Here is an 18576-nt window from a genome sequence, read left to right as displayed (position 1 = left end):
GCATGGGGGAAGCCAGCCACGTCACCCCGGTATGAAAAGAGTGTGTTGGCAGATGGATGGGTGGCATCTGAGAAGTGACAACTCACGTGCACAGCTGACCTCTCTGCTTTGCCATCTAGAGACTTTCTTAAGAGCGCCACGCGATGAGTTTACGTTCAGTTTACTGTTCGTCGCACTGTTCACGCGATGCGTTTTCTTTTCAGTCCTCAAAAGAAAGTGTCTTTTGGGGACTGTGTCTAATGTAGGTTTCCTTCCTATACTTGGCTCCAGTGTCACAGGCAAATCGTCAGTCGTGCAAGATCGGAGTACTCTGACACAAAACCATCCTGGATAATTCTGCTTATGCCCGCTAAACAACTTGCATCATTAAATAAACCATCCTCTGACTGTATTTATGAAATGTTACGTCTGCCTAGCAATGAGCCTACATTATCTAAACAGTAAAGTGGAGGCCCATTCAATTTACCCTTGCCTGACAATATTTTTGTTTTTCATCTGGTTCTACTGACAATAATCATATGCATTCCACGGGGAAACCCATGTCACAGCAGCCATTCAGGTAATTGGAAGGGAGACAGCAGCATCTAATAAACAGACAGGTAGTCAAAGATAATTCTTGTATCGTGTGTACAAAAAAACAATCCAGAGAAGTTGAAAATGGTTTCAAATTCTGTTGTGGGTTCTCAAGTCCACTGGAGACTTGTTTTGGGGAAAGGCTGGGTTCACTGGAATAGCATGCTTCCCAATCCCGCATTGTACGTTTCAAGCTCTTGCCAAAAAGTAGCTCGACTTCACTTAAAGGCAAAAGCTATACAAAACGGCCATCAAAATAGCCACGATTCTTGTGATGAGCTCTATGTGAAAAATGCTCTTGGAAACCGCTTGGTGACTTCTGCTGGTATAGGGTGATGCACAGGTTTTTGGTGCCTACCACAAAATTAAAATAGAAAACACAGCCCTTCCCGCCAATATAAAACACAATATAAAACACAGCCCTTGCCGCTAAGGACATGCAGTCTAGCTGGGAACCAAGACTAAAACATGTGAGAGATCATCAAACATCAGAAAATGGCATAAAGTTAAGTCCTGGTTGTCTTCCCTGCCCGGATGCTCTCCATGGAGAAGGAACCCATCTGGTTCTTACGCTCGCTTTGACCCTTAGCACTACTTGGAAGAAACTATTCATTGCAAAGGTGCAGAGAATCCTACAATTATTTGCGTGTGGTTTGGAAAACAAGGTCTTTTTCTTCCTAGAATGGGTGTGACCAAGAGTCTTCAAACCTACTTCAAAGAAAACAGTTAAATGACACAACCATGAAGTCCTTTGGAGAAAAAAGGAAACTGTCCAACCTCAATTCGTGACACCCTGAGATCTATTTCATTCAGGGAGCCGGTAGATCTTATCTTTGATACAACATCAAAACAAATGTGTGCTGGGGTGTTTTTCCTTCTCGAAATCTCCTTGTTGCATGCAAGAATGAGCTGAGAAAGTAACGAGGTCACAGGTGGGTTGGGTGAGCAGCCCTTCGAAGGGACTTACATAATACTCTGGGGTTCTGCCCATGCTGAGGATGGCATGGAAAGCGAGGAGAACACGGGGGGCAGCTGTGTGCAGGGGCCTTGGAAGGCCCCGCGGGGCAAGGCTGGCAGAAGCCTCCCACGTATGAAATTTCTCCCTTGTCTTTACTTGGTTGGAAGGTAAAAATATTCCCCTCTCGTTTCTTTTTTTTTTCTTTCAACTCAAGTGTTGTGGATGGAACAACAAAACTGACTTAAAAAACAGAAAAGGAAGCTCTTTCACAAGGCTGAGTTCCTTGGAAGAGCGTACGTCTAGACCTTGTATTTTATGCTCTAGCTCAAGCTCACATACAGCCATGCAAACTGTATGCTGTCAGATTTTGGTATTAAAGGATGCAGTTAGTCCGTGGTATCGCACACACTTATATACAGATTCTCTATGAAGTGAGACTCACCTGGATACAGAAAAGTAAAGTGGATCCCTAATCATAATCATCAGCCATCCAGTTAAAGATGGAACCTTGGAGCTACAGAAGAATAAATACTGAACGCTAGTTACACACGCACAAATGGAAACGTCTTCTAGTTTGTGGTCAGCCGCTTGCACGCTAGCTTGCAAATAGGTAGTGTTGTCTTGGTGAATAGTGAAGTGAAATTTATGCAAAACCAACAAACAGTTACTGGTGCTTGAACAGTACGGTTCAAGTACTGAGCTAGGCATGAACACAGAAAGATAAGAAAACAGCCTCTGCCTTCGAGGAGCTTAGTTTAGTGCACTGACACGTGTAAACATGTTAAATGCTGCCGTACAGGTGGGTGTCCTCAGGGCGCTATGCAGACAGTAACCCAATGGCAGCAGAGGAAGCTGTTGAAAGGGCAAGACAGGACAGCCTGATTAAAGGGAAGTGAAGTCATCTCCTTAGGATTGGGGTGTGGGAGCAGTTTAGGGAGAGGGCTGAGCAGGCTGGTGAAAACTGAGAATTGCTATCTAGGTAAGGGTGAGAGGCTGAGGGAGGACCAGTGATGCTGAGGGTCTGATCAAGCTGGAGCCCACTGTATTTCAGACCAGGTTTAGTGGGAGCTAGAGGGGCTGTAACGTTGGAATGAAAAGCTCCTGAGGTGCGGTGTTTTCTTGGTCAAGACAACACGGGGCAGAGCAATGGGAGGAAGTGGCCACAGAGGAGTGGATGGAGGGGCCACAGAAGTTGAGTCCAGGCACTGTAAGGGGGAGGGGTAACACATGCTGACATCTTCCAGAAAGAAGGCGCGAGCCAGGGTGGAAAGTACCACAGTCCTCAACGGATAGGACTGACAGGATATTTATTGAGGATGGTGATGAGGTGAGTTAGAGGATGGCTTCCTCATCCAAGGAGGAGTGGCTTCTGAATGCTCTGCAAGTCCCACACCTCCTTACCACTGGGTCTGCTTCCACTCATATGTGTGTGTGTGTATATATATATATATATATATATATTTTTTTTTTCCCTAAGCTTACGTTTCATTTTTTTTTGAATTTTAAAAGAATTTTTTATTAGAGTATAGTTGCTTTACAATGCTGTGTTAGTGTCTGCTGTACAGAAAATTGTATTAGTTATACATATACATATATCCACTCTTTTTTAGATTCTCTTCCCATGAAGGTCATTACAGGGTATTGAGAAGAGTTCCCTGTGCTATAGAGTACGTCCTTACTAGTTATCTATTTTATATATAGTAGTGTGTATATGTCAGTCCCAGTCTCCCAATTTATGCCCCCTCCCACCCCGTAACCATAAGTTTGTTTCTCTATGCTTCCATTCATATTTAAACAGTTGGGAGAAGTGAATTTTGAAGTCTTATTTGTAGATCCAAAGAAATAAATTTTAAAGAGCTAAATGAGGAGTTTTTTGTTCTTGATATAAGAGGCACCACATCCTAAACAAAAGACTACTGATACAATTTTAGACAAACAACATACCAGAAACTCCGGGTGGCGTCTTAATGAATTTTCCATTAAAATGACCAATAACGGCTTCGCACTTTTCTGTTGATTCCATCCTATTTATACATAAAAATAAAACACGTAAATAGTCAGAGATACCTTAGTTTGCATTTTGTCCTGTGCACATGAATACAATCCTATAGGTTTATTGGATACAAATGAAAACTAACAAAAATGTGAATGATAGGAAAAAGTGGGTTTATTCTATCTTTTATTTAACTGTTGTTTGTGTGCTTCCATAGTAAAATAAAAACTTGATAACCACACAGTACATTCAGAATCATAAAAGAAATAAATTATACAAAGAGTATTTAATACCAAGCATAGGAAATGTATAATTTTTTCCCACTTGTAGAAAAACTGATAATCAATACACAATAGCTTTGTTAGTCATGATAGTGAATTAAAAATAAAAATACCAGTTTAAAATACTAGTGTATTTAGTGCTGCTGGGATATTGGTCATTTTAAAGATGGTCTTTCCTTTTACATATTCAAAAAAATGACAGACTCAAAAGTCATGATAAGAACAGGTGTTAATCAGAGGATGTGTCTTACCAGTTTTTCTCATTAGCTTGAAGTTTAAAATTAAATTAGTGAAGTCAATTATGTACCTTCTTTGTCATCTTGGCTTTAGAGGAGGAATTAAAGGATGGAGCCTAACAACTTATTCCACATCTGCAGGTGGCTAAGAACGCCTGAGAAACCTTTCAGGGGAATTAAATCATTTTGATTTATTTTTCTTTAATGGAAAAAACACTGAATAATCTGCTCAAAATGCACTACACTCCTGGACTGCCCAGAAGAGTTGCACCTTGGTTTTAATGGGTGGTTTTTAATAGTTTTTAAAAGCAACAGAATTTAATTGGGTTCTATCTTTGGATACAGAAATGAAAGTCCTTGATCTGCTTTCAGAGGAACACCCACAGAGGGACGATTTTCAGATGGCGCCGGGCCTTTCACTGTTTCACCTGGGTCCTTTTAACCCATGAAGTGCACACTGGGGATGCTGGCCTTGGTGACTTTCCACCTGTAGAATACCTTCGTTTTATTATAAAATCGTCTGGCCTAACAGAAAGAGTAATGGACTGAAAGCCAGAAGAACCAGGTACTAGACCTTGCTTCATTGCTTGGCAGCCCTGTGACAATGATAAAGTCCTTTCTTTAACTCAATTTTCCTATATGTGAAAGAGTGAAAAGTGCTTGCTTTGTTGATCTCACAGGCCTGAGGTAGATGCGATTGTCATCAAATAGGATAATGTATAGGAAAGTAAAACGTCAGCAATTTCCCCTCCAGAACCAAAGTCAATACTTTAAGACATGTAGACGTTATCCGTTACTGCACAGTATTAATAGGTTGCTAAATGATGTAAAATCAGTTTTTGTACGCAGGCTTTCAGATTGCAACTACGTCAAAAACCAAAGCTTCTTTTGTTTAAGGTTTTTAAAGGAAGCAAACTAACCATTACACGGAAGTATCCTTTCTGGGGAGGAAGGGATAAAAATAAGATGGAAGGAATGAGGGTAGTTTAGATATCTGCAACATTTTACTTCTTAAAAAAAAAAATCTAGGCAAAAACTGTAAAATGTTACAACGTGTGTAACACTTGGGGGGGGTTAGACAGGTGTCTGTTGTACTTTTCTGAGCGTTTGAAATATTTCACTTAAAAATCTAATTCACTGACCTTATTGATGATGAACCAAAGTTCCATCTAATGAGACAAAAATACCAATTTATTTACAAAATTTAGGAGCCTGAGCTTGTTGTTTTTAAGAAGTTTAGGCATCTTGATCTAATTAGTCAAATTATTAAGGAAACATACTTGCAGAACTACTGCTCATGTGGTATTTCCTTCCCCTAGGTCACCAAATATTTAGTGTCCTCAGGTTCAAGAATCCTAATGAGCTTCCAAAAGATTTGGAAAAATGCAAACGATTTTTTATGCATAATTTAAGTTCATGGTACAACTGGCTCCTAGAACCCTGGCTTAAATTCTCTCTCCTTGCTCAATTTTTATTTTCCAGGAAATATAGCAGAGCTACTGTTGTTGACAAGAAGACAGGTAGCGTGCTTACCTAGCAAAGCCAACACCACGACTTGTCCCACTGGAATCGCGTAGTATCCTTGTAGAAATAACTTGTCCAAATGGTTTCAGCATATTTTCAAGTTCTTGCTCATCCATGGACAGTGGCAAATTAGAAATATACAAGTTGGTAGGATCTTGTTCCTGTTGCTAAAACCGAACAGAGAACTGTCTATTAATTTCCAGCAGAAGGTGAGATATGTGAACACACTTTTACTTGGCCACTCTCTTAGCTCAGTTCCTTTGAAAGTACTAGCAAGTGAGATCATGGGAACTACAGAACACCCGAGTCACCAAGAACACTTGAAAACAGTGTCTGAAGCTTGGACAATCTGTGCAGGTCAGACACGACCCCACCAAACCATTCTTGGCAGGTTTGGAAGCAGAAGCGCTGGCAGGAGTCGCTGAGTTGGAGAGGATGCCCTCATGGAAGCAAAACTCTCAGCTGTTTGCAGTGTTCTACAAAATAACCTCTCCTCCACTACTATTTTTAGGAGCCCATTTTGGGCACACTATTGCACAAATGGCTGTTACTGCTAATAATTCAATCCAGAAACACACGACGGATTCTGGACTAAGTCAACTAAAGTCCAGTGGGATTTTGCCCAAATTCCCTTCTTTTGCTCTACAGCAGAGTCATTACTACCTCTGAGTTGTGATCACCAATGGGAAATAGAGGACTTCCTAAATTAACAAAAACAAAACCCCACAAAGTCATACAAAATGACAGACTCAAGGCAGTACAAGTTTTAGAATCTGGATAAAGCTGAACTCAAATGTAGATGGGGGAAGGGAGTTTTGCTAAATCTTTGCTACTCTAAGAGTGATCCAGGGGCCAGCAGGGATGGAATTACCTGCAAGCTTACCAGAAATGTAGAATTCCAGGCCCCAACCCAGACCTACAGAATCAGAAACTGCATTTTAATAAGATCTCCAGGCAGTACAAATGCATATGGAAGTTCGAAAAGCAGCAATTAGATCATTGCCCACCCACCTTTGCACTGCTGAGGTAAAATCAGCTGAAAGCAAAGATAGCAACTGAGTTTTCTGAGAACCAGTAACAGCTATGTATATTTACTGAGTCTGGTGTTAAATCATCAGGAAATAAGCTTATATGCTATCTGGAATATTTTCTGACCAAGTAAAAACTCATCTCGGCAACTGTGAGATTAGGATGATCTTAACTTTAAAACAGGCTTTCCTTTGATCTTACTACCACTTGTATCTTTACATATTGAACTATGCAAGTTTATGATTTTTCTTTAACAAGCACTATGAGCAAAGTCATTAACCGATGTCTTAGCCTTAGGCAACAGAACAGCACACTCATTATATTTAAATTTCCAAAATGCACAGTACTTTAAAAATATATGTGAAACATACGCATATTTGTACAAAGTCTCTACTTTCAAATGTATCCGGGCATTAATTAAACCTGAAATAAAACCTTTCCTTTCAGATGATCTGCAAGTAAAAGTAACTGACCTTTAAGATTTAAAACAACAATCTGGTATCCTAGGAATGGCAAATACCCTGGTAGTCCCAAGAATTAAAGTTACCAAAGACTGAGAAACTATGGGCAGAAAGTACTGTCCCTATGACTTCCTGGTTCTGACAGAAGGCAGCCTGTTACCAGGCCAGTCCCAAAGGTATGGAGCAGAAGCTCCCAACCTGGGTGGCCCAGACTCTCAGGGGTGTCAGTGCGGTTGTGTCCAGGAAAAAAATTAAAAAATTTCAAGTGCTCAGTAGCAAGCCAGAAACCTAACTTCATTAACCCTTGACAGACTAAACAAAAATGGCAACTACCTTTGCTTCTGTCTGAAAGTAGATAAAGTCAGGGTGGTACCACTGATTACCTTATGCCCGGCAAAACCTCCCACTGAAAATTACATAAAGCATATCTTTAATGTACAAAAATTGTAAAGCGATTTAATAAATGCATGACAGTAATAGATAAATTGCTTCAGAATAAAGGGAAGAACAAAATGGTCTTTGGTATTAAATTTTTCAATTTCTTCTCAGGTGGACTACAAGCTAAAATTTTAATTCCTTATTTCCACTTTATTCACTACCTTCCCTGACTTCACCCAATTAATCCACAGCTCCTCAATTAACTATCTCATGTTGGCTCTAACCTCCCAAGTCCCTGAATCTTTCCTGGAGTGCACAAGACTGTATTTGTTCCCGTGGAAGTCTGGTCCTTAGTTGGTGAACACAGATAGGGTTATTTCTCTCTGAAAGTGGGGTCCTGTAGCCTAATACAGCCCAATGACATTTATAGTGCATCCTGTCCATCCCAGACCCTCTTATACAATAACTGTGACTCCAGGTCTGTCTTCTAGCCGTTTATAGTTGAGTTGGGGAGATAAAAACACATATAATGAATGCTGTAACAGAGATGTATACATATCACAATGGGAGGACAGATAGGGGAGCTTGTCTTTATTAGGGAACACTTTACAGAGGGCATGACATTGAGCTGAGACTTGAGAAACAAGCATAAGGCATGAGGCTGAAAACCAGATTGTGAAAAGCTATCCAAGGAGTATGACTTTTTTGGTCCGTTATCACTGCTTAAACTTTTCCACTTAAGCAATGCTAGCACGAAAGAGAATGACTATGTATCCTGAAGAGTGTGTGGGCAAAGGATAAAGTAGCCTTGCCAGAGCTGCAACGTTTCCTTGAAGGCTTGTATTTTATCTAAAAAAAAAAAAAAAAAATCACGTAGATGTTGCAATCTACTCCCTAACTATTTGAGTTTGTTTCATATGGAAACAGTATTTCTGAATTAATACTTTCGAGTCATACTGACACTGCAGGAAGATAAGCCATGTTTATCCTGTGATTTCAGGCGTTATACTTTGTTGGGTGAAGGGAGGAGGAGGAAGGGGGAGCCTTGTCCCTGTGCTGCAGCTAGAAAGCCACGCCCTAAAAAATCTGCAGCCTCTGGAGGCACAGAAGCAAGGGAGTGATGTGATCAAGTCTATCTTATTAGAAAGATTTCTGAATCACGCTTAGTCAGATTCAGGGAACTCCCTAATTAAAGAGCATTAAAACACACCTCGGACAAAGATGTGGCATAAAAAATGTTACATAAGAAACATGTATCATAAATATTGTGAGCTTTCTTTTTTTAAAAATAAATTTATTTATTTTATTTTTGGCTGCGTTGAGTCTTCGTTGCTGCACATGGGCTTTCTCTAGTTGCAGAGAGCGTGGGCTCTTTGTTGCAGTGCGCAGGCTTCTCATTACGGTGGCCTCTCCTGTTGCGGAGCACGGGCTCTAGGCTCATGGGCTTCAGTAGTTGTGGTGCACGGGCTTAGTTGCTCCGCAGCATGTGGGTTCTTCCCAGACCAGGGCTCGAATCCGTGTCCCCTGCATTGGCAGGCGGATTCTCAATCACTGTGCCACCAGGGAAGCCCGTGAGCTTTCCTTTTGAGTTACAATTATTAAAATCTAAATGACTAACATTTAAGAATATTTAAGAATGTTCATAGACTTTGTCATCTGTGAAGTATTTTCAAAAGGGCTGACAATGTAGGTAACTAAGTACTTTCTAAATCTGTGGTTTAGTTGCTATTAAACTATTAATAAAAATGTTATTCTTGGGTCTTCCCTGGTGGCACAGTGGTTAATAATCTGCCTGCCAATGCAGAGGACACGGGTTCGAGCCCTGGTCCGGGAAGATCCCACATGCTGCGGAGCAACTAAGCCCGTGTGCCACAACTACTGAAGCCCCTGTGCCTAGACGATGCGCTCCACAACAAGAGAAGCCACCGCAATGAGGAGCCCGCGCACCGCAGCGAAGAGTAGCCCCCGCTCGCCACAACTAGAGAAAGCCTGCATGAAGACCCAATGCAGCAAAAAAAAAAAAAAAAAGTTATTCTTTAAAATGTTAATTCAACTTGAATGTTTACCAATGAAGCAAAAAAATAATAAAAAGTGCTAAATCAGAATCAGGAATTTGAGCTCCTAACCTACTCTATGACGAATAGTGAGATAAGATAGACTAAATACAGGTAGATATTTCCTGTGATTTTAACGCATTTTTTTTCAATAGCAAACAGTCAACTAGCTCTCTTCATTTGGAATGACCTCTAGGGCTAAACAGTATTTATCCTTCTTTTCAAATGGTCAACTTATCCTGCACACATTGCATACAAAGTTGCAAGTAAAAAAAAACAAAACAAAACAAAAAAGAGAAGCAACTCCAAGCTGGCAGCAATGGCCACAAGAATATCTGATCACCAAAGGGTCCATGCATTCTAATCACCATACATTCCTAGTAAACGGAACATACAGTACTTGTACTACGTGAGAGTGGTTCTTGAATAAGGGTAATTTCGCCCCTTTAAAATCAGGGACAACCGTAACTCTGTTTTATTACATACAATGCTATGTCAAAAAACAATTTTTCTGTAAATTATGGGTGGTCAGACATAAAAATGGGGCTAACAGGCCTCTTTATATCCCTAGGCATGCAAAGGGTTCAATGGCTTCTTTAACAGGTAGAACACTTGGATCCCACATTGGCCATGAGAGGGATAAATGGCCGCTAATGTTCGCTTGAGTAGAAAAGTGGGGCTTGGAGGTCCCTCATGGTGTAAAGCACTCAGTCATCATCTGAAAGAAATTAACAAAAACCTCCCTATGCGTGTGGAATGGTTCCTAAAATTCAAGAAAGGGACCTGGCAGGAAGACCAGATATCTGTTTTCTCTTGTACTGAGTAGGTTCACCAACCAGCAGATAGCTGCTCATGGGCATGTGAATGCAAACTGCTTGAAGCATGGTAGACCTCTGTGTGGAAGGGCGATTAAATTCCTGCTCCTTTGACTGCCTATTTACTGAAAAAAATGCGAGCATACAGCTAGGCAAATAACACAGGGCGATCCGCCGACCCCCAGCAGGTCTTAAGAGGTATTGCGGAAAGGCCTACAGAAGTCACTCTATTAACAGATATCACCAATGTTGACTCGAGTTTTGTATCTTTTCAGCTCGTTATCTGAGGTTTTTTTCTTCTTTTCATAGATTGAGTCTTTTATTTTGAAAAATGCACACATTTGAAACAAATGCCAAGTTTAACATACATGGCTCAAGTTTAACCTTGAGCCTTTTGGAAAACCTTTGGTAAATTTCATCAGGGCACTTGATAGACTCAATAAATATAATTTTTAAATGTCCCATTGCTATCTCTCCATATCTGCCCAAACTGGGAAGTTTTTCTCTTGCTTAATTGGCTTCTTTGATCATCACTAAAACAAACATTTGGTATCTACCATAGGCCAAGTACCAAGCAAGGCACTGAAATTAAAACACGAATAAGAAACAACCATTGTTGTCCAACGCTCTCCAATTGTAGCTTTATAATTCAGTTTTGAATATCTGTGGAGTTCTTTTTCAACTCCGGTAGTCAAAGTGTCAAACAATATTATATTCTCCCCCACTCCCCAGACTCGCCTAGTGGAATGGCCCTTAATTTTTTCTGATTATGTAAGAAAGCAAGCCTTTAATATGTGGCAATGTGAATTTTCAAAACTTTATAGTGTCCAGATTAATTCACTAGAGGAAAGTGGACAGTGACAGGTCCCTTGTCACCCAAACATGGGAGCCAGACCTAAACTTTTATAAACTGTCTCCACAAAAGGTACATGCCAGATGCTCCTTTATCCAGTCAGCATAAAGGGGGTAAGTCAACTCCTGATACTCAAACCCATGGTTCCGTGGCACAGAACAATGGACCCTCTAGCATTTAAAATACCTTTTGTAACGTTAATGATATAATAAAAAAGAAATCAGGTCCAGGAAACTCAGTCATCCTACAGAGACCCGAAGAAATTCACAACGTGCAGAATGTTGGCACACTGCCAGCATCTCTGAACCCGTGCATTGTTCCCTCCCTACAGATGATGTAGGAAGGGATCACTTTTCCTAGCCAATTTACAGTCCAAGCCACCTAAGGAGGTCTTTGAACAGTGCTCATTAACAGTCCACGGGAAAGCTGGCATTCAAAGTGCACTGTTGACACAACGTACAGTGCCAATCTATGCCCAGTCCGGTTCTGACTAAATGCATTGTAAAGACTTCTTCAAACAGGATATATTTAATATATTATGCTACTCAATATCACCGGCACTGAAAAGATGCCTAGGTAAGTGCTCATGGGGCCGCTCTAAAAAAGGCCTCTGTAGTACCTGGAGCAGGTTGTTAAAATAGTCCTCTTTCTAACTTTGTTTCAGCAGAAGTCACCAAAAAATGGGTTTCAGGCATGCCCACGTTCCAGAGTGAGAAACCAGACCACCTACACAAAGTCTGCATAGGAGTGGCTGAGATCTGGCTTGAGAGGCTCAGCTGACCACCCACCTCTCGTCTGCCTGGGAGGGGCTGGAGAGGGTGGAATGAACACGCACGTGGAGAGAACCGCTGATGTGTTCTGAGTCCCACCACAGGGGCTGCTTCCCCCATCACTGCCAGTCCAGCAAGAGGGGCTTCAACAGGCCCCTCAGGAGGCATGGTCTGTGACCTCTGGAGCTTGGTGGATACAATGAATCAATGTCTGACTTACGCCTGAGGAATCTAAAAGGCAAAGGCTGGTTGAAGGGGCCTATAAGTGCAATTGGGAGGTAACTAGTCTCCCACAGACAGCTGGCAAACACATCAATGTGGGCCACACAGGTAGAGTTGGCCCAGGGTTGTGTTAGAGCCTTCCAGGAAGGCTGTCTTGAAGGATTAGAAGGCCCTAGAAGAAAGGGGCTGAAGGCAGACCCTTAGATTCTCAGGAGCTGAGGCTAACAGCCTGAGGACACGTCTTCTCTAGCTTGAAGGAACTACAGGGGAGAGAGCAAAGCATTCTACTAAGGAAAGCATCAGTTCTCTGTCTGCCCAGAGAAATCAACACCATATCACATAATTGTCAGGTCAAGAAACTTTCCCATCCTTTGCCACTGCTCCAACCTTGGAGGGGTTAGAAACCACAGCTAGCTATGGAAGAGTGGGAAAGACACACATTTGGGAAATAGGAAAGAAACTAACCATGCTCCCATCCCAGGACAAGCTTACTGCTTAGAGCAGACCAGAGCTGGGGGAAGGGAGAAGTTTTAATATTATACGGCACTCAAAATTTTGTCAAATAAACAGGATTGGACATTTCAATTATAGGTATCACACACTTAGCATTGGAAATGTGTTCTTAAAAAAAAAAAATCAGACATTCAGCATCAAAATGTTAACCAGGAGCCTATTTCATATTATTTCAAGTAAGAAGTATAATGTATTACCATTAATCACAACCCCCAATTTCCTAAAATGCAACTAAATACATTTGTTACACATCTGCACGTGTGTCTGTATACACGTAATACATGGTTATATTGGGATGTAAACTTTTAAAATATCACTTTGTTTTTGTTTTTTGCGGTACACAGGCCTCTCACTGCTGTGGCCTCTCCCTCTCACGGGCCTAGCTGCTCCGCGGCATGTGGGATCCTCCCGGACTGGGGCACGAACCCATGTCCCCTGCATCGGCAGGCGGACTCTCAACCACTGCGCCACCAGGGAAGCCCTAAAATATCACTTCTTGATCACCAAATTATCAATATGGTTGTTAGCAGACAACTGCTTTGTAAGTTGTCATTTCTCTTAGCACCAGCGGCATCCAAGACACACATCCCTTTTTGCTGACTCTCAGCAGAGTTTTCGAAACCTCTACACAATTCTGACATTTACAAACTGTATTTGGAATATAACCTGAGATTTCCCCCTTAAACATCTTGTTTAAAATATTGTACTGAGATTGGTGTAAATACATATAGAAAGGCTGAAAATGTACTGAAAGACAATTATGTTCCCTGAAATTTGGATATGAAAACAATTAAGGGGCATTCTACTGAAAAAAATTAACCAGAAAGACCTGAAATGAAAGAAACAACTGAAGGAACTTTTCAAAATTACGAGAGTAGCCAGAAAAGTCATGGGACCTGCCCTAGATTTTATCCATGAGAAGAAGAAACAGGAGCTTCACAGAGTAGAGGAAATGGATAGAACAGAGGGAAAAATAGAGCCCTTTTCCAATTGTGCCTTAAAAGTCCTGCTTAGAAAATGTATGGTTACCCATTGTTTACATAGGCGTATTAAACATTCTGTAAATCATATACAACTTAGGTATTGCATACTCACAATTAAATATATTTCAAGCCTCATAATCACTGTCTTTCAACAATACCACAGGAAACTGCTGTATATTATGGACAAGTAATCTAAAAATCACGGCTTAGTATTTACAGTTTGTTTATTTTAGCTTCTTCCTCTGGAGTTTAAAAACATCTGAAATAAGTCCAACTCAATCCAAAGGTCTAAAAATATTAAAAGTCAAGGATTACTTTAGAAAGGTGATCCCTTTCATCAATTCCTGAAATCTTTATTCACGCTGATTTTTTTTTTTTTTTTTTTGCGGTACGCGGGCCTCTCACTGTTGTGGCCTCTCCCGTTGCGGAGCACAGGCTCCGGACGCGCAGGCTCAGCGGCCACGGCTCACGGACCTAGCCGTGCTGCGGCACGTGGGATCTTCCCGGACCGGGGCACAAACCCTTGTCCCCTGTGTCGGCAGGTGGACTCTCAACCACTGAGCCACCAGGGAAGCCCCATGCTGATCTTTTAATCAAGGTAAATCTCTATCCTCGTAGCTGCATATATGTCCTTCAACAGCTTTAAGGTCTTAGCAGGTAACTTATCTCAACCCGGGTTCTTTAACTTCCATAAATCTTCTTTCCTTATGGAAATGTGAATACCCTTCAGGGAATGACCACATGCTACTCTTCAGAAGCAGCAGAGGACAGCACAAAATTACTTTCCTCTGTACTTCAAGACACTAGATAATATAAAATTATCGATCTTTTGAAAAGAATATACAAGATATCAAACTGTCAAGTTTCAAACTTGAAAATATGTTCTGTAGCAATTCAAAAACCACAAATAAAAAAATATGTACATAATTGTATGAGTATCTTAATAAATGCACTTTAGGCACTAGGTATGATATAAATGCACTTTAGGCACTAGGTATGCACTTGGCACTAGGTATGCCAAGTTTACATTTAGGCAATAAGACTGGAGCATAAATACCACTTCAGTGATTAAGAGTTCATCAAAACAAGTCCTGAATAAAGCTACTGCAGAACCACTAAAGAGAAGATTTATAATCCATAAATAACCAATGTCTAAAAATCACTGACTTTTACACAGAGGAAATAGTATCTGTAGCTTACATTGCATTAAAACTACTAGTATATTTGTACAACGCATACATATGTGATTGTATTTTGTTATTCTTTCATAATATGACATTCTATACACAATTACCTTCGGAAGTGTTTCTAAAATGTATTAATTCCTTAAGCATTGACATTTTAAAATTATTTTAAAAAATACAGTACAGAGCTTCAGCCCACAAGTACCCACTTACCTGAGAAAATCTGGTGCTATTTCTCCATTTACTTAGGGGGTTACATAATCTGCTATGTAAAATTTTATACAGTTATAAAACCCTTCTTCACATATAAATTTATGAGGAACAGTCTTTGGCAAAATAGCTACCATTGAGGATGCGAAGGCACGGGACAAGTGTCCACAGGTAACTGTGGCTCACTGGGATGGAAGGAAGAACTTGGATGGTGACAGGAAAAGCCACGTATCTAGCTTCAGAACCAAAGCCAGAGACCAGAGCAGTGAGAACTGGCTCTCAACTCACCTTTGCCATTTGAGCTTGAACCCCACTTGCCTTCAGGGCAGACACAGCCTTCTGAGCTGCTGCAGGACTGTCAAAGTCGACAAAACCATAACCTGAAATGCAAAACACACTTAGTGTTTAAGCCATTATTTTATGATTACATAGAGGAAAAGGATGACTCCATTTGCTCTCTGATGCAGGCAACAGAAATGAAAGCCCTGACGTTCTGACATGTCTCAAGCTTTACAGCCGCAACGCAACATCCTCCTCGAGCTGTCCTTCCCCATCTATCACGAGCTAGGCAACTTTCCCTTCAAAGTTTAAAAAAAAAAGGAAGAAACAAACAAACAGTTTTTTTCCTTTTCCAGATCTTTTTCTCAGGTGTCCTGTACTTACTGGCAGAAAAAAAAAGACATCTGAGTTATACCAAGATTTAAAAAAAAAAAGGAAAAAAAAATCAACTTCAGAGAAGTAGCATTTTTAATAATTTGGTAAGAAAGATGGTGCTATCCTACAGAGCTTCCAAGTGTATGTTTATTCTGTAGACTACATTTTATTTTTCAAATAAGTTAAGTACAACCACTGGATACCCCCAATATAAAATAATCTAAATGTTAGAACTTGGTTAAAAATATCATTATTTATCTAAAATAGAGCTCATGATCTCTTCAAAATAAATAAAGGGGGGGGGATGGCTCCAGAAACCCAAAATAGCTGTTTTAGCAGTTCATGTCCTAAACCCTAAAAACAAAACATAATAAAACAAATAAATAAATAACCTCCTAAGAGAGGTCCTGGTTCAAAGCTTATTTATCCACAGCTTTTCAAACATTTTAAATAAGCTGGTCAGCTATTCTGCCTGGCCACGACAAATCAAAAGCAAGAAATAATGGGGAAAAAGGGTCGGGTTGAGGGTAGGGCTGCTACAAAATGATCACATGGATGGTATCCATATGCTAATTGTTAGTGAAAATGAATAGCAATCAAGAGAAGAGGAAAACTATACAAAGAACAGGCCTTCAAGCAGCATATGAGCAAACAGCTCCATGAACTTCACTGATCCATAAGCATCACTGCATTAAATCAGGCAGTCACTGATTTGTCACCATAACTCTTAAGTTACTGAGAAAAGGTTCAATTCTGTTTAGCGCACTGTTTAAAAAGATCAGGGTACCAGGCAAAAATACCAACAGAGATTTCCTTGGAATTCAAACCTATTATCAAATTAATTTTATTTTCTTAATTTATTTATTTATTTTTGCGGTACGCGGGCCTCTCACTGTTGTGGCCTCTCCCGCTGCGGAGCACAGGCTCCGGACGCGCAGGCTCAGTGGCCATGGCTCACGGGCCCAGCCGCTCCACGGCATGTGGGGTCTTCCCGGACCGGGGCACGAACCCATGTCCCCTGCATCGGCAGGCGGACTCTCAACCACTGCGCCACCAGGGAAGCCCATCAAATTAATTTTAAATGAGGAAGAATATTTTGAAAAAGAAAAGCCCTGTTTGGAGGTTGCAGAGAAGAGGGGCCAGCCCTATCATTTAGTTGCAGATATTATAAAGCTACAGTCGTTTACACAGGAAGAAACTAAGTGTCAAAATAGGCAAATATATGCATCAACAAGACCAAACAGAAACTTCCGAAGTAGTCCAAAGGTGAGTGTGCAGTATTAATACCAAAAATATTGCCTGGTAACAAAACTAGTGAACTAGACTATGGATTACAGAAATAGATGTTTTAGGAGACAGAAGTGTCAAAGCTGAAACAAGCAGCAGCTTCCTTCGAGTACTTGGAATCAGGTTGGAATAAGGCCTAATTTGATTTTGACAGTGAATGGAGAAATAGCCAGGTTGGAAAGAAAAAGAAGAGGCTGACCCAAGTAAAAGCAGAGAACGCTACTCAACAGCCAGGCTAGAAGTCAGGTTAAACGTATTTTGGAATTTTTTTAGAAATCTGTCGTTAATGCTAACATGCAACCCGTTATGAAGGTACACACAGGCACACACATACTCACTCTCTCACTCTCATACATATTTTACTACCAAATACAATTTAAGCAGGTCATAAATGAACACCCAACTACACTGAAATGATGCAACTTCTACTGATGGATATTTAAGACACCCTCCTTAATCTTGCTGTTGTCAATAAATTACAATAAATAGAAGATCTCAGGTTTGATATTCATGTAGTTGAAATTGATATTCATTCAGGTAATATTAGTATTATTTTATCTGTTACTTCCTTATTAGGAAAAATCCATAACGGTTGCATTTTTAGTTAACTGTTTATAACCTTTTCTGGCCTTGCCCAATGTCTACTACATAGCTGTTTCATAAATATTTGCTGAAAAACAAATATAACAGGTAAGCATGCAACCCTGGGCTCTTTCATTTCCTCTATTATATTACTTTCAAGTAAGTATAAGAGTATATAAATGAGTTTCACAGGTTCCATGGGTTTCATTATATAAATATGTACACAGATATTTCTGAAGGTGGGATAAACTAAGTAACACAGCATCCTCTCACTGGACCCCCAAGAGGCTTCTTCTCAGGTCTCAGGACCAGGAACAGTTATGGTATTCCTGCTTCTTGGATTTTATTCTACATTGTGATTACTGAATCACGGGAATAGGTATGTTTATTTTTGCTTTGGCAACTAAGAAATACAGGGCTATTTCTATAGTAACATGGAGTTTCCTGCTCTTACCCCTATTTTCCCTTTGGTCTGACTTATCCTCACCCATTTTATGTCTGTGTGTGTGTGTATGTGTGTGTGTGTGTGTGTGTGTGTGTGTGTGTTTTCTGGTCTTATATGCAACTCTGTAAACACTGATAATTAACCAGTCGGGTGTCACAATCAATCCGCTGTAAGCTTTTTTTTTTTTTTTTTTGGTCCTGAACTACCATATATTCCAGTGCTGAAAAGCATTTAAATACCTTTTCTTGGCCAAAAACTGCCAAAAATTGAAAGGTAGAAGAGCAACTGAATAGTGAATTTTTAAATTTAATAACTACGATAACATGTTATTCAGAGCAATATTTCCTTCAGCTTAATTCTGTCTTCTGGAGAGAGGCTTCAAAATATGTTTTGTGGGGCTTCCCTGGTGGCGCAGTGGTTGAGAGTCCGCCTGCCGATGCAGGGGACAAGGGTTCGTGCCCCGGTCTGGGAAGATCCCACATGCCGCGGAGAGGCTGGGCCCGTAAGCCATGGCCACTGAGCCCGCACGTCCGGAGCCTCTGCTCTGCAGTGGGAGAGGCCACAACGGTGA

At 40.6% G+C, this 18576-nt stretch overlaps 1 protein-coding gene across 13 annotated transcripts in view; it reads right to left on the bottom strand.

Annotated features, from left to right (window-relative positions):
- RBMS1 (RNA binding motif single stranded interacting protein 1) overlaps window positions 1-18576 on the bottom strand; it is a 212789-nt gene that overhangs the window by 22607 nt on the left and 171606 nt on the right. For all 13 annotated transcript variants that reach the window (XM_073807658.1, XM_019922589.3, XM_033860098.2 and 10 more), the window contains exons 4-6: window positions 15326-15417; window positions 5575-5732; window positions 3476-3555 (exon numbers count right to left, since the gene is read on the bottom strand). In XM_073807658.1, the coding sequence (XP_073663759.1) occupies window positions 3476-3555; window positions 5575-5732; window positions 15326-15417 (330 nt within the window). The remainder of the gene's footprint in view (window positions 1-3475; window positions 3556-5574; window positions 5733-15325; window positions 15418-18576) is intronic.

This window comes from Tursiops truncatus, chromosome 7 (assembly GCF_011762595.2).
Source record: "Tursiops truncatus isolate mTurTru1 chromosome 7, mTurTru1.mat.Y, whole genome shotgun sequence".
Taxonomy (NCBI): Eukaryota; Metazoa; Chordata; class Mammalia; order Artiodactyla; family Delphinidae; genus Tursiops; species Tursiops truncatus.
Note: the sequence above shows the minus strand (reverse complement) of the source record. Positions and strands in the feature narration are given on the sequence as shown.